Source organism: Pogoniulus pusillus, chromosome 11 (assembly GCF_015220805.1).
Source record: "Pogoniulus pusillus isolate bPogPus1 chromosome 11, bPogPus1.pri, whole genome shotgun sequence".
Classification (NCBI taxonomy): domain Eukaryota; kingdom Metazoa; phylum Chordata; class Aves; order Piciformes; family Lybiidae; genus Pogoniulus; species Pogoniulus pusillus.
Genome location: NC_087274.1, coordinates 12,837,295 through 12,851,711, shown reverse-complemented (window position 1 = coordinate 12,851,711; position 14,417 = coordinate 12,837,295). Strand labels below are relative to the sequence as shown.

The window sequence follows — 14,417 nt, the reverse complement described above, 5'->3', positions numbered from 1 at the left end:
AAGAGAGGACATCTTATGGGGTGTCTGGCTGTGAACAGAAGGAATCTTGGCTTCTTTCAAGAGGTCTGGAGAGCTGCACATTGCAGAGTGGTGGTTCCCACCACACAATGTTTTGAGCCATTGCTGGAGGGATGCTGGAGAGGGTTCAGCAGAGAGCTACAAGGATGATGAGAGGACTGGAGCACTGCTTGATGAGGAGAGGCTAAGAAACCTGGGGCTATCTAGTCTGGAGGAGAGAAGACTGAGAAGAGGTATAATAAATGTTTATAACTATCTGAGGGCTGAGGGTCAGGAAGTGGGGGACAGGCTCTGCCCACTGCTCCCTGGGATAGGACAAGGAGCAATGGATGGAAGCTGCAGCACAGGAGGTTCCAGCTCAACACAAGGGGGAATTTCTTTCCTGTAAGGGTCCCAGAGCACTGGCACAGGCTGCCCAGAGAGGTTGTGGAGTCTCCTTCTCTGGAGCCTTTCAAGGCCTGTCTGGATGTGTTCCTGTGTGCCCTGAGCTAGATTGTATGGTCCTGCTCTGGCAGTGGGCTTGGACTTGATGATCAATTTGGGTCCTTTCCAACCCTTGACATCATGTGAGCCTGTGATCCTATGTAATCTGACCACCTCATGTTGCTTCTGGTTTTAACCCTCTTGTCCCACAGGCACAGTGACTGACATGTCCCTTCTGTCCACCCCCCACCATCTTGCCACTGAATCTCTAAGCTCAGAGACCATTGGCCCAGAAGAGTCAAAGCAAACTAGCTTCAAAACAACTCATTTTAGTGTAAAAAATATAAGGCAGTCAACAATCCTGATGGGACAAGGCACTGGCCCCTTACCCCCTACCCTCAGGGAGAGAGCAGGCTCCTCCTGACCCACATTAATTCCTCCACGACCCAACTCTTCCCAAAACATGTCACAAGCAGATGTCACATCCTACCATGCCTCTTCTCAGGCTTTGGTGGTTACCATGCTTGGGCTACTTGGTGGTAAGGTACCAGGAGGAATAGCTCCTGCTGTGTTAACAGCAGCCCTGTGAGCACCATGGGTGCTTGCTCCCAGCTAATGGCCTTTCCCAGGCTGATAAGTTCTCCTCCAAAAGGGCTTTAATCACATTTCCCTGCTTTCTGTTCCAGCAGGCAGAGATAATGAAGGGTGTGATGGGAACAGTGCCTGTGTAATCCCTGCAGCAGGAAAACAGGAGGAGAGGGATGAAGGAGCAGAGGAGGTGCCTAGAGAACTCCCGGTAAGGTTCCACCTCTGGTCATTTGGTTTGTAGGCAGCCACTGTCCTGCAGCCACCATCAAAGCCCTGCTTGGTCCTGGTCAACCTGCTGCTGGAGCACAGGATACACCCTCCACAGGACACTGCTCCCCAAAACTGTGGAGTCCTCAGCACAGCACAAACAGGAACCTGTTTGGAGCAGGGCCAGAGGAGGCCACAGCAATGCTGGCAGGATTGGAAGCCCTCAGCTGTGAGACCAGGCTAGGAGAGCTGGACTTGTTGAGGCTGGAGAAGAGAAGGCTCCAGGGAGACCTTCTGGTGGCTTTTCAGTGCTTTGAAAGGCTGATCAGAAAGCTGGGGACAGAGTTTTGAGCAGTCTGTTGTGGCAGGACAAGGGTGGATGGTTTGAAACTAAAAGAGGCAGATTCAGAATGGAGAGAAAGAAGAAATGTTTGCCCCTGAGGGTGGTGAGAGCCTGTCCCAGGTTGCCTAGAGGGGTAGAGAAGTGGGAGCTGCCCCACGGTTGGAACCATTGCAGGTCAAGTTGTTTGGGGCTGTGAGCAACCTGCTCTTGCTGCAGATGTCTCTGCTGCCTGCAGGGGTTGGGCTGGATGAGCTCTGAAGGCCTCTTCCAACCCAAACCAGTCTGGGATTCCATAACAAAACCAGAAGGCACCAGACCAGACCCCCTGGTTCATTCCTGTGCCAGTGTAAGCAGTGTCCCAGGCACCAGGAAGCAACACAGGAGCACATTCCCCAGCAGCAGGGCTCTGTTGCAGTGCTGTGCCCGGGCACCTGTGCCACATCCCCTCCTCCCCATGCCCGCTAGGATTTGGCTGCTGCCACCTGGCACACTGCCATGCCCCCGAGGCTGCTCGCCTGGGGAAGGGCAGCTCTGCTCCACCTGCCATCTGCTCACCTGGCTCAGCATTGCCTGTCCTGCTGCATCCCATATGGCAGCAGAGCTGCCCACTTTTAGACTGGGAATGAGTGATGCTGCTGCTCTGGGCCGTGCTGGTAGCTCCTGTGGAGGGTTTGGCTCCTGGCTCCCCTGCTGTTCCACGCTGCAGGGATCCCTCCCTGCCCCACCCGTGTCTGTTTGGGACACAGATGCCTCTGGCAGAGAGGGGACCTGGCTGAAGTGGCACAGGAGGTGCAGGCGTGGCCTGAGCCCCTTGTACCCATACCAAAGCCCTAAGGGTGCACACGTCAGACTGAGCCCCACTGATCTCCCTGGCCAGAGAGAAGGGGCAGGGACACTCAGGCTCAAACCCCAGGACCACAGGGCCACAAGAACAGTCAGGGTACTGAAACCCTGCAGTATGGGGACAGGCTGAGAGAGCAAAGTTTGTTCAGCCTGGGGAGGAGAAGGCTTAGGGGAGATCTTATTGCCACAGACCAATACATAAAGGGTGGCTGCCAAGGGGATGGAGATTCCCTTTTGACAAGGAGTCCTATGGAAAAGACAAGGGCTGATGGGGACAAGTTAGTGCTAGGGACATTCCCACTGGGCTGCAGAAGAAAATGTTTCCCCATGAGAGCAGTTGGACATTCAATCATCTCCCAAGGGGAGTGGTGGATTCCCCTGCACTGGGCAGTTTGAAGACCCAGCTTGCCAGCCTGCTGGGGCAGCTCATTTCAACTCCACCATCACCTAGAAAGGTTGGAGCAGATGAACCTTGGGGTCCCTTCCCACCTGGCATTCCAGGACTCAGTGATTTTGTGACCTGTTGCCTGTCAGGGAATCACAGAGGAGAGATTTTTGTGTTTCCAACCAAACCCCCCCAGAGGTGCTGCCTGTCCCATTGGAGCATGCCACCCCAGCCACAGGGACACAGGGCCAGTGCCAGCTCAACAGCCTGCCTTGGGCTGCAGCTCTCCCAGAGGTGCTGGGGAAGGTGTGAGCAGCACACTCAGAGCTATTTCTTCCCCTTCCTTGGAATTGCCATCTTTAATGAGGTTTTTAGGTGTGGTGAAAACACACAAACATCTGGATAAGGACAAGGTTGTGTCTGCAAGGTGGCAGAGGGAAAGGGAGAGTGGTGTGTGTGGACTTTCCCATCCTCTCCATGATCACTGCAAGAGCAGGGAACAGCAAGATAAGGAGGTTTCAGGGCAGAAGAGATGTCCCAAGAGATCCTGTCAATGATTTTCACAACAGCTGACTGACATGCCCACTGGGTAGCTCACCTTGCTGCCAGCTGAAGGATCACCCCACTGTGGTGTTGGGGTTTAGCAGAAGCCTTGGCAGAGTTACAGAAAGGTTGGACTGGATGATCTGAAAGGGCCATTCCAGCCCAAACGAGCCTGTAACAGGATAAATAGGAGTGTGGTGGGGCACAGCTGACTGCCCACGGACAGGGCATAAGGTTCCTCCTCTCCAGACATTCCTGGATGATACTTGGGCTCCTGGAAAACCACAGAGAGCCACTTGTGTCATGTAGATTGAAGGAAGGACCTGATGCTCCTCCAGCGCTGAAGCCTCAAAGGCTGTTTGGCCCACAGGTATCTGAAAGCCCAGTGTCTTGCTCAGTGCTTGTGCTTCTGGCATCACTACAAAAAGGACATTGAGGGGCTGGAGTGGGCTCAGAGAATGGCAACAAAGCTGAGGAAGGGTCAGGAGATCAGGGCTGGGGAGGAGCAACTGAGGGAGCTGGGGGTGGTTAGTGTGGAGAAGAGGAGGATGAGGGCAGAGCTCATTGATTTCTGCAGCTCTCTGAGAGGAGGCTGCAGTGAGGTAGGGATTGGGCTCTGCTCCCTAGTATCAGGTGATAGAAGGAGAGGAACTGGCCTGAAACTGTGCCAAGGGAGGGTTAGGTTGGAGATGAGGAACAATTTCTTTGCTGCAAGAGTGGTCAGGGATTGGCAGAGGCTGCTCAGGGAGGTGGTGGAGTCCCCATCCCTGGAAGTGTTGAAGGAACCTGTGGTCATGGCACTTGGGGACATGATTTAGTGGCCATGGTGGTGCTGGGTTGATGGTGGCACTCAATGATCCTAGAGGCCTTTTCCAGCCAAAACAATTCTCTGATTCTCTGATCCTGTAGCAACCCCCAGAAACCACCCCCTGGGAACATGAAAGGGGCTTCAGCATCATGCTGCTGTGGAGCCACATCCCAGGGAGAGGAGATGACTGCGATGACAAATGACACTGCCCTATAATTAGGGCCAGACTGGGAGGCAGGGAGTGCTGCTGCATTATTGAGAGCCACCAAAAATACTCCCAGCTTAGTCATCTGCTGGCCTGGGCTATGCAGTGAGCGGTGGCCGAGGCTGTCACCCCTGGGCTTGCAGATGGGGAAGCAGAGGAGAACAAAACAGTCATCAGCTATTTTTACACCTTCTTCACTCTGCACAATCAAGATCCTGAGGTGAGCAGGGCACCTCCAGAGCCTTTGGGCTGCTGGCAGAGGAGAAATTGCATTAGGGCAATGTTAATGATCTTAGTGTCAGTGGGACAGCTGAGGTTAAGCCAGAGAGATCAGGGGAGCCTGAAGGAGGAGCTATGAGTTGTACCCCAGGTGGGAACTGGGCATCAGCCTTTTTGTTCATGTCACATTGCTCCTTCCAGGTGGGTTTTTAATAGAATCATAGAATGGCTTGAGTTGGAAGGGACCTTAAAGGTCACCTGGTTCCAACCCCATGCCATGGGCAGGGACAGCTCCCTCTAGCCCAGGTAGCTCAAAGCCCCATCCAGCCTGGCCTTGAACACTTCCAGGGATGAGACATCCACAACCTCCCTGGGCACCCTGTGCCAGTGTCTCCTCACCCTCACTGCAAAGAATTGCTTCTTTATCTCCACTCTCAATCTCCCTTTTCCCAGCTCAAGGCCATTGCCCCTTGTCCTATCACTCCAAGCTCTTAGCAAAAATCCCTCCCCAGCTCTCCTGTAGCTCTTTCAGGTACTGGAAAGCTGCTCTAAGGTCTCCCTGGAGCTTTCTCTTGTCCAGGCTGAACAAGCCCAACTCTCTCAGCCTGGCCTCACAGCATCCCCTTATCTTCATCCCCTACTCTGGACCCTCTCCAACAGTTCCACCTCCTTGTTGCTGGGGGCTCCAGAGCTGGACACATTACTGTAGGTGGGATCTGGCCCTTTCCCACTGACTCTTCCCTGTTGTTTCAGGTCTTGGGGCAGAAAGATCTCACCAAGAGCTCCTGAAGTGACCCCAAAGCCTTACAGGAGCCAGGTTGTCTGGAGATCCCTGCTCTCCAAAAGCCCTTCTATGAACATCAGCAGAAAGTTAGACAAAGTACCAATGAGTTTGGGTCCATCTGAAGCAGTCTGGGTTCAGTTTAGATCCCAACCCTTCAAAGTGCCAAAGCAGCTCTGTCAAAACTCTTCCCTCCTGAGCTGTCTGCAGGTGAAGTGCTGCTCTGCTGCTAGAAAATTAGTTGACAGCTTCTACCTTTCCCCTTTTTTCTCCTGCACTCTTGACAAGAGGTCCCACCCAGACTACATCTGGGGTCTCTTGGTTTAATTTATTGTGTAGATTATGAAGCAAAAGTTAAAGCCAAAGTCCACCAAGCAGGTCGAGAAGACAAATGCAAAGTTTCAGCATCCCTGGGAGTTATTTTGGGTTAAGCTTCTCCTCTGCTGACCTGGACTTACTAATTTCTGGGGTGACTTGATTACTTTCTCTGTTTCAGCAACAAAATGTCATCTAACCATGCTTCTTCTTGTTGCATTTGAGATTTTCACCCTTCAAAGAACCTGTTGCAGCAAGGCACATTGCACTGAAACGCTGCAAAGTCCAAGCAGTGGCCACAGGCTCTGCCTGAGCCTGTCTGCAGAAGAGGGAATTTTCCACGGGGTTTAAACTTTGCAGCTCAGATTAATCCCCAAAGGCTCTTTCTGGTCCTGTTGTCTGAGTGATTCCTTTGTATTGTTTGGCTGCCATGGGAGAAATGGTGTCAGTCACCCAGGGCCTGCTCGTCACCCCCCTGCCAAAATCCCTGCATCACCTCCCCAAGTGAAGTTCCCCACTTGCAGGCAGCCAAGCCAAGAATGTTGAGCCAGCTATGGGAAGAGAAGGGACAGGATGGGGTGAGATGGGGTAAACAAGTGAGTTATGGTGACCTCATGGCCTCAGCCCCAGTGAGTCACAGGATTCTTGGCAGTACCAAGGGACTGCTCATCCAGCTGCCATGGTACTTTGTTGAGTGTCAAGCAGAGGATTTCCAGCCCTCAGGTCATCTCCATGGCCTCCTCTAGCCTCACTCCAACAGGTCCCTGTCTATGCTGTGCTGAGGACTCCAGAGCTGCCCCAGCACTGCAGGTGAGGTCTGTTTCAGCAGAGCACAGCAGAGGGGCAGAATCCCTTCCCTGTCCCTGCTGCCCACACTGCTGGGGATCAGCTCAGAACACAGGTGAGGCTGGGCTGGCAGTGCTCAGTGCCAGCTCATGTCCGGCTTTGCATTCTCCAGCATCCCCAAGTCCTTCTCCACAGGGCTGCAGCCTTCAGCCCCAGCCTGGTTTGAATCCAGGGTTTCCCTGACTCACGTGCAGGACTTTGGACTTGGTTTGTTGAACCTCATGAGGTTCACAGGAAGCTGAACCCCATTGCTCCTCTGGCTGGACAGCAGCAGATATTCTGCTCTGGGTGCTTCAATTCAGGCTCCTCTCAGCAAATGCCATTTCATATCCTCTGCTGAGGGTCTCCTTCCACTGCAGAGACTATCATGAAACCAGATCTCCTCCCTGTTCTTTTCTAGCACTCTCCTCCAGGAGAAATCTCATCCCAGGACACAAGACAACAGCCAGATGAGCAATGACCTCACCTTGTCTCACGTTTCGTCCGGACAGCGACATCCCCCCCGCACGCCTACAGGGTTTTGCAACCCTTGCAGCACCCCGTGTCAGCTCCAAGCCCTCTGTCACAACGCTGCTGGCCTTGGCAGCTGCTTGACCTGAAGAAAAACGGTTTCTGTGTCACTGACCAGCCGGGCACCCAGAGGACAAAGGCAAAAGAGCCCCCGGGGTGAGGGACAGGCAGTGGCTATATAGAGCGCGGGGGGTGGGCAGAGGCAGCAGGGTCTGGCTCCTCTCTGCTCTCAGATCACTTGGGATTGACCCCCTGCAGAGGGAATTTTCTGCTCTTTCTCTCTGCTGGGCAGCACAGGTGAGGATGGACGCTGGGTCAGGTGGGCTGCTGCTTCTCCTCCTCCTCCTCCTGTCCATCCTGTGGCTGCTGGCGTGCAGAAGCAGCAAGAGGAGAAGTCAGCTGCCTCCTGGACCAGCCCCGTGGCCCATCCTGGGCAACCTACAGCAGAAGGATGTCCTGCCCCTCTACAAGAACTACGAGAAGGTAAGAGAGGATGTCCTGTGGCAAAGTGAAAGGGGTATTGTGCAGGGGGCTCTTGCCCAAACTCAACTCTCTCTCTCTCCTCTCCTCTCCCTCCTCCTCTCCCTCTCCTCTCCTCCTCCTCTCCTCTCCTCTCCTCTCCATCTCCTCTCCTCTCCTCTCCTCTCCTCTCCTCTCCTCTCCTCTCCTCTCCTCTCCTCTCTCCTCTCCTCTCCTCTCCTCTCCTCTCCTCTCCTCCTCCTCTCCTCTCCTCTCCTCCCCCTCTGCCAGAATTGCCCAAATCACTACTGGGGGCACAGTCAATGCTGTCACTGAAGTCCTTCTCCTCTGGTAAAGGACACACGGTGGTGACACTAACCCCTCTTCAGCTACAGCATTGCTGCCATTGCAGCTTCTTCCTGGAGGTCACCAAACCACAGACTGGGTTGGGTTGGAAAGGGCATTTAAAGCTCACCCAGTCCAACCCCTGCAACCAGCAGGGACATATGCAGCTAGAGCAGGTTGCTCACAGCCACAAACAGCCTGATCTGCTATGATATCAGCCATGGAGCTTCTTCCACCTCTCTGGGCAGGCTCCCACCATCCTCAGTGCCAAACATTTCTCCCTTCTCTCCAGTCTGAATCTCCCTCTTTGAGTTCCAAACCATCCTCCCTTGTCCTGTCACAACAGGCCCTGCTCAGAAGTCAGTCTCCAGCTTTCTGATCAGCCTCTTGAAGTTCTGAAAAGCCACAGTAGATTCTGCTTCAAACCCCCAAGAGGGATTTGGGTCAGAAACTGCTCAGGGACAGAAGTGGGGTGGGAGCAGGGTGAGGGCATCATCAGCTTTGAGGAAGGTGTTTCCCATCCCTTCCCAAGTGTTCACCAGCACCCTGGCTACAAGTTCTAGTTTTAAATCAGAGGAGAGGCTGGGCTGGGGTCCCTGGCTCACCACAGATGTGTCCTCCCCCAGCTCAGCAGTGTGTATGGCTCCATCTTCACTGTCTGGCTGGGGCTGAAGCCGGTGGTGGTGCTCTGCGGGTACGAGGCGGTGAAGGATGCTCTGGTGGGTCACTCAGAGGAGTTTGGAGGGAGACCTCAGATACCCCTTCTGATGAAGCTATCAAAAGACTATGGTAGGTGTCTGGGGTCCTTCTAGACACCATTGCTCTCGAGGTGAGCAGAATGTCCCCAGCTGTAGCTTGTCATGCTCACAGAATTCCAGAACCCCAGCACAGTGTGGGTTGGAAGGGACCTCTGGACATCATCCAGCCCAACCTCCCTACTAAAGCAGAGGCCATGACCATATGCTAAGCCTAGAGAAGCAACCCAGAGTCTAGCAAAGGACTCAACACCCAAGACCTCAAACACCCATTTCCCACTCAGCAAGTCCCTCCAGCTGCCAGGCCTCCTGTCCGAGGACAGTGTGACCTCCCCCAGCCACTCCCAGCTTCGATCCGAGTTTCCGTGGAGGTCCTCAGCCCTTCAAGGATGCCTTGCACACACCAGGCTCATTCCCTGGCTCACTGCCCGGCTGCTCCTCAGCCAGGCTGGGAGCAAGGCCCCCTGTTTCCGTGGAGGAGTGCTGGGGTGGTCAGCTGAGTGGTCTGCACTGCCCCCTTCCAGGTTTTGTCTCCTACAACGAGAGGAAGTGGCGGGAGCTGCGGAGGTTCACGCTCAGCACCCTGCGGGACTTCGGGATGGGGAAGAGCTCCATGTCCCAGCGGGTGCAGGAGGAGGCACAGCATCTGGTGGAGATCTTGTCAAAGCTCAAAGGTGACGTGGGTCCTGCCCATCCTGGCCTCTGCAGCAGATGGAGGACACACAACAGCCTCACGGGACATGTGGGGTTCCCAAGAGCTGTTTGCAGTGGATGATGCTTGTAGAGACAGGGCTTAGATCCAGCTCCATCCCAGCCGGAGATAGCTGCAGAGGTGTGATGTGGGCATGGATTAAAGGTCAGGACATCCTGCTCCTGAGCTGGTGCAGGGGGTGGCAATCACTGAGGAGCATTTCATGCCAAAAGAACAGAGAAAGGAAAGCAAACTACACTGCTCTACAGCAGATCTCACAGATCACACAGGAGCACACCCAGGCATGTCTTGAAAATCTCCAGAGAAGGAGACTCCTCCCCAGGGTATGACAGTAGGTGCTCAAAGCACATGGAGATGTCTCTGCTTTCCTCAGTCCCAAACACTGGGCAGGAGTTTAGGAGCAGGGAGGGAGATGTAGGAGCCCACAGAGTGCCCTCTGCTTTGGCAGTTAGATCCATCAGACGCCACCAAAGACAAGGGGCTCAGAGGGGGAGGAAGGGTGGGGTTTGTGTTGAAGGGGATAACAACCCACTGACTTTGTGATGCTTTTCTTGCCTCTCCTGGGGCTGCAGGGAACCCCTTCGAGCCGATGACCATGTTCAGACACGCAGTCTCCAATGTGATCTGCTCCATTGTCTTCGGGAGCCGTTACAGCTACACTGACAAAGCCTTCCTGGACCTGCTGAATGCCATTGGCAACTACATCAGCTTCTTCCTCTCCCCCATCGCCAAGGTAGATGCCCTTGCTGTGCTCAGCACCCTCATATCCACTGCTCTCAGGAGGCTGAGGAATGCTGCTTAGCTTTGGGTCACCTCTCGGCTTTGATGTGGACAGAGGAATCGAGTGCAGCCTCAGCAAGTGTGCAGATGGCACCAAGCTGTGTGTCACAGCCAACTTGCTAGCAGGCAGGGCTGCCACTCAGAGGTGGAAAGGTGTGCCCAGGCCAACCTCATGACATTCAACAAGGCCAAGTGTAAGGTCCTCTATCTGGGTCGGTGCAATCCCAAGCACAGCTCCAAGCTGTGTGGTGAATGGCTGAGAGAAGCCCTGAGGAGAAGGACCTGGGGGTCTGGGGTGATAAAAAGCTCAACATGAGCCTGCAGTGTGAGTGCAGCCCAAGAAGGACACTGAGCTCTTAGAGCAAGTCCAGAGGAGGCCATGAAGATGCTCAGAGGGCTGCAGCAGCTCTGCTATGAGGACAGGCTGAGAGAGTTGGGGCTCTGCAGCCTGGAGAAGAGAAGGCTTCCAGGAGACCTTGGAGTGGCCTTCCAGTATCTGAGGGAGGCTACAGGAGGGCTGGGGAGGGACTATTGACAAGGTCTTGTAATGACAGGATGAGGAGGAATGGGTTTGAACTGGCAGAGGGGAGATTGAAACTGGATGTTAGGAAGAAGTTCTTTGCAGTGAGGGTGGTGAGACACTGGCACAGGTTGCTGAGGGAGGTTGTGGCTGCTCCCTGCCTGGAGATGTTCAAGGCCAGGTTGGATGAGATCTTGAGCAACCTGCTCTAGTGGGAGGTGTCCCTGCCTATGCCAGGGAGTTGGAACTGGATGGACTTTGAGGTCCCCTCCAACCTAAACCATTCCATGTTTCTATGTGGCTTTGGGGCTTCCCAAGAGTCTCCACCCATGCAGCTGAGCCATCCTATGTCTCCTCCATCCACAGGTCTACAACACCTTCCCCAGCATCATGCAGCATCTCCCAGGGCCACACCAGAAAGTTCTGACCGAGTGTGAGAAGCTGAAGAAGTACATCCAAGAACGAGTTGAGGATCACAGGCAGACTCTGGATCCCAGCTGCCCCAGGGACTACATCGACTGTTTCCTTATGAAAGCAGAGAAGGTAGAGGTGGTGTAAAGGGCTGCAGTCTTGAAGATGACCTAGGTGTACTTCTTTAGTGTTGTCAAGGTCTGGCCCAGGGCAGTGGCAGACTCCCCATCTCTGGAGGGGTTTCAAAGCCATGGAGATGTGAAGCTGAGGGCCATGGTTTAGTGGTGACCTGGCAGTGCTGGGTTCAAGGTTGGATTGAATAATCTTAAAGGTCTTCTCCTGCTGACACAATTCAAAAACAGGGGGATTAAAACTAAAGAGAAGGAGGAGATTTTTCACACTGAGGGTGGTGAGACTCTGGCCCAGAGGGTTGCCCAGAGAGGTGGTAGATGCCCCATCCCTGGAACCATTCCAGGTTGAGTTGCGTGGAGCTGGGAGCAACCTGCAAATGCAGTCCCTGCTGCCTGCAGAGGGGTTGGACTAGATGAGCTTCCAACCCAAACATGGAAACTCCATGGTTCCATGATTCCATAATGAGTCCCCTCCCCGCTACACCTTCCAGGAGAACAGCAGCCCAGAGAACATGTACAGCAATGAAGACTTGGTCATGTCAGTATTCAGCCTCTTTGGTGCTGGAACAGTGACAACCAGCAACACCCTGGTCTTCTTCCTCTTGATCCTGGCAAAACACCCCCATATTCAAGGTAAAGGCAGCAGAATGTGGCTGATCCCTGTATCACAGGGACCTCTGGAGGATCCTGTGTGTGTGGACACCAAAACCATCCTGCCTGGGTCACCCAAGCCATTAGAGATACGTTCACACAGACCAGAGGGATCTGGGTACTTTCTCCCTCTTCTCCATCCCTGCCTGTGTGGATGGACTCACCTATGAGAGATGCTTTAACCTGCCTGACCTGGGCAGTTATGTGGGCCAAGACCTTACTTCTGGCCTCTACAGAGGGTTACGTTGGGTTACTCCCTCTGCTAGATCACCCTTTGGCTCCAGGACAGGTGTCCATGGGGACGAGTTAAGGGGTGGTTGGGACAGCAAGCTCTGCAGCTCCACACCTGCCTTGTCCCCAGCCAAGGTGCAGGAGGAGATTGATGCAGTGGTGGGCAGCAGCCGTGCTCCCAGCACCGAGGACAAGCTGAAGATGCCCTACACCAACGCGGTGATCCACGAGATGCAGCGCTGCCACAGGAGCCGCATCGAGAACTTCCCCCGCATGGCGACGCAGGACATCGTCTTCAAGGGCTACACCATCCCCAAGGTGAAGGGCCTGGAGAGTAAAGCTTATCAGGAGTCACTGAGGGAGCTGGGGATGCTCAGTGTGAAAAAGGGGAGGCTGAGGGGAGAGCTGAAGATGAGTAGGCTGAAGATGAGCCAGCAGTGTGCCCAGGTGCCTAAGAGAGCCTATGGCATCCTGGCCTGCATCAGGAACAGTGTGGCCAGTAGGACAAGGGAGGTTATTCTTCCATTGTACTCAGCACTGGTCAGGCCACACCTTGAGTACTGTGTCCAGTTCTGGGCCCCTCAATTCAAGAAAGATGTTGAGGTGTCCCTGCTGACTGCAGGGGTGGTGGGCAAGATGACCTTTGAGGTCTCTTCCAACCCGATGCAATCTGTGAACTTCAGTCTCAGGAGCTGCACAGAGACCAGCAGGACCATGGGGGATGGCAGAGCTCCGTATTAGTTGTCTGTGCCTGGCACAGATTCGTCACTCCCCAGAGTCTTGCCCTTGGATGGGCACCAAGGGGTGCACCCAGCCTCTCCCCGTGTCCCTCAGATTCTCCTCAGGCGCCAACCCATCTCAGCAATGCTCTCTGTGTGAGGTGTGGGAGGTCTATGTACTGATGTGCCTCCTTCCATCCCTCTTCCACCCCACTCCCGCAGGGCACACCTGTGATTCCAGTATTTTCTTCTGTGCATTCGGATCCAACCCAGTGGGAGAACCCTAAAAGAGTTGACCCAGGTCACTTCTTGGATGAGAAGGGCGAGTTCAGGAAGCGTGAGGCCTTCATGGCTTTCTCAGCAGGTGAGTGCTCAGCTCTGCACCTTGCCCTCAGTGGCTCTGCTCCAGGGGCCACCACCACCACAGTATGTGTTGGCACCAGAGTCCCACCCATGGCACGAGCTTCCTCTCCATCCTTTCATGCCCTTTTCTCCCCACACACTGGACAAAGCCATGGAGCCACCAGCCCAGTGCTCAGCCTCCCCTTTCTGTGCCCCAGGGAAGCGGATGTGCCCGGGGGAAGCGCTGGCCCGCATCGAGCTCTTCCTCTTCCTCACCACACTGCTGCAGAGCTTCACCTTCCAGATGGCTGACAAATACCAGGAGACAGATCTCTTCTCCATGTGGCTGCAGATCGAGTGCAGGGCGGTTCCAGGCAGGTTCTTTGCTCTCCGGCGCCCTGTGGCCCCTTAAGCAAAGGGCTTAAGGAGAAGGTTGAGGTCCTCCAAGTGCCTTTGCTTCTTCTGCAATGCCTCACTTCCAAAACTCATGGCAGCAAGCCACAGGGCCACGAATGCTACAGCAGCAGCCACAAGCAGCAGGGCTGCTCTGAGCTTCTCCTTAAAGACGTGCCAGGCACCTCTGCCACCAGCTGCATGGGCAACCTGCTCCCAGCCCTTCTCTCTGCCTCCCAGAAACGTGAGGAAGACAGCGCTGGGCTTCCTCCTGCTGTACTGACAGCCTGTGACTGAGCCCCCAGCTCTCTTCAGCAGGGCTGCCTGGGGCCGAGCTGGGCATTTGGGTAACATCAGGAGTGTTTCTGCAATAAAAGCATCCCTTCTGGCTGGGTGCTGGTGTTTATATGGGCACTCAGGCTGCCTCTGGGTGTAAGAAGGGAGGTGCTCAACTCCCCTGGGCCAGCCACGCCAGGTTGGCATGCACCTGGTACCTCTGCTCCCTGCTTCATCCCCCTTTGTTCCACCCATTTGGTGGAACACTGGAACAGGTTGCCCAGGGAGGTGGTTGAGGCTCCATCCCTAGAGCTACTCAAAGTGAGGCTCCACAGGGCTTTGGCCAACCTGATCTAGTGGAGAATGTCCCTGCTGACCTGCAGAGCAGGTTGGATAGATGACTTTTGGAGCTCTCTTCCAACACAACCCATTCTATGTCTCTCTCTGTTCCCTCCCGTGCTAGACAGCATCTGTGGCACTGCAGTCACACTCCCTTCCATCCTCACCTCCCACTGAAACCCTTGTGGCCATCAAGATGTCACACACATGACACACAGTGGGAGCTGTGCTGTAGCAGAGGGGATTGTGTGTTGGAAGCAAGAAGAGGTTTGTCACCAGGGTCATTGTGTCCTTCACAGGGTGCTCCACATCCATTCTG

The 14,417-nt window shown here is 54.6% G+C and overlaps 1 protein-coding gene across 1 annotated transcript; it reads left to right on the top strand.

The window, feature by feature from the left end:
* The first annotated feature begins 961 nt into the window (after positions 1 to 961).
* Positions 962 to 13,502, top strand: LOC135179795 (cytochrome P450 2C5-like). The gene is made up of 10 exons (XM_064151832.1): positions 962 to 980; positions 7,327 to 7,517; positions 8,465 to 8,627; positions 9,118 to 9,267; positions 9,878 to 10,038; positions 10,972 to 11,148; positions 11,639 to 11,780; positions 12,160 to 12,347; positions 12,971 to 13,112; positions 13,309 to 13,502. Exons 1-10 carry the CDS (start codon positions 962 to 964, stop codon positions 13,500 to 13,502), a joined length of 1,527 nt encoding a protein of 508 aa, XP_064007902.1.
* Positions 13,503 to 14,417: the final 915 nt, after the last annotated feature.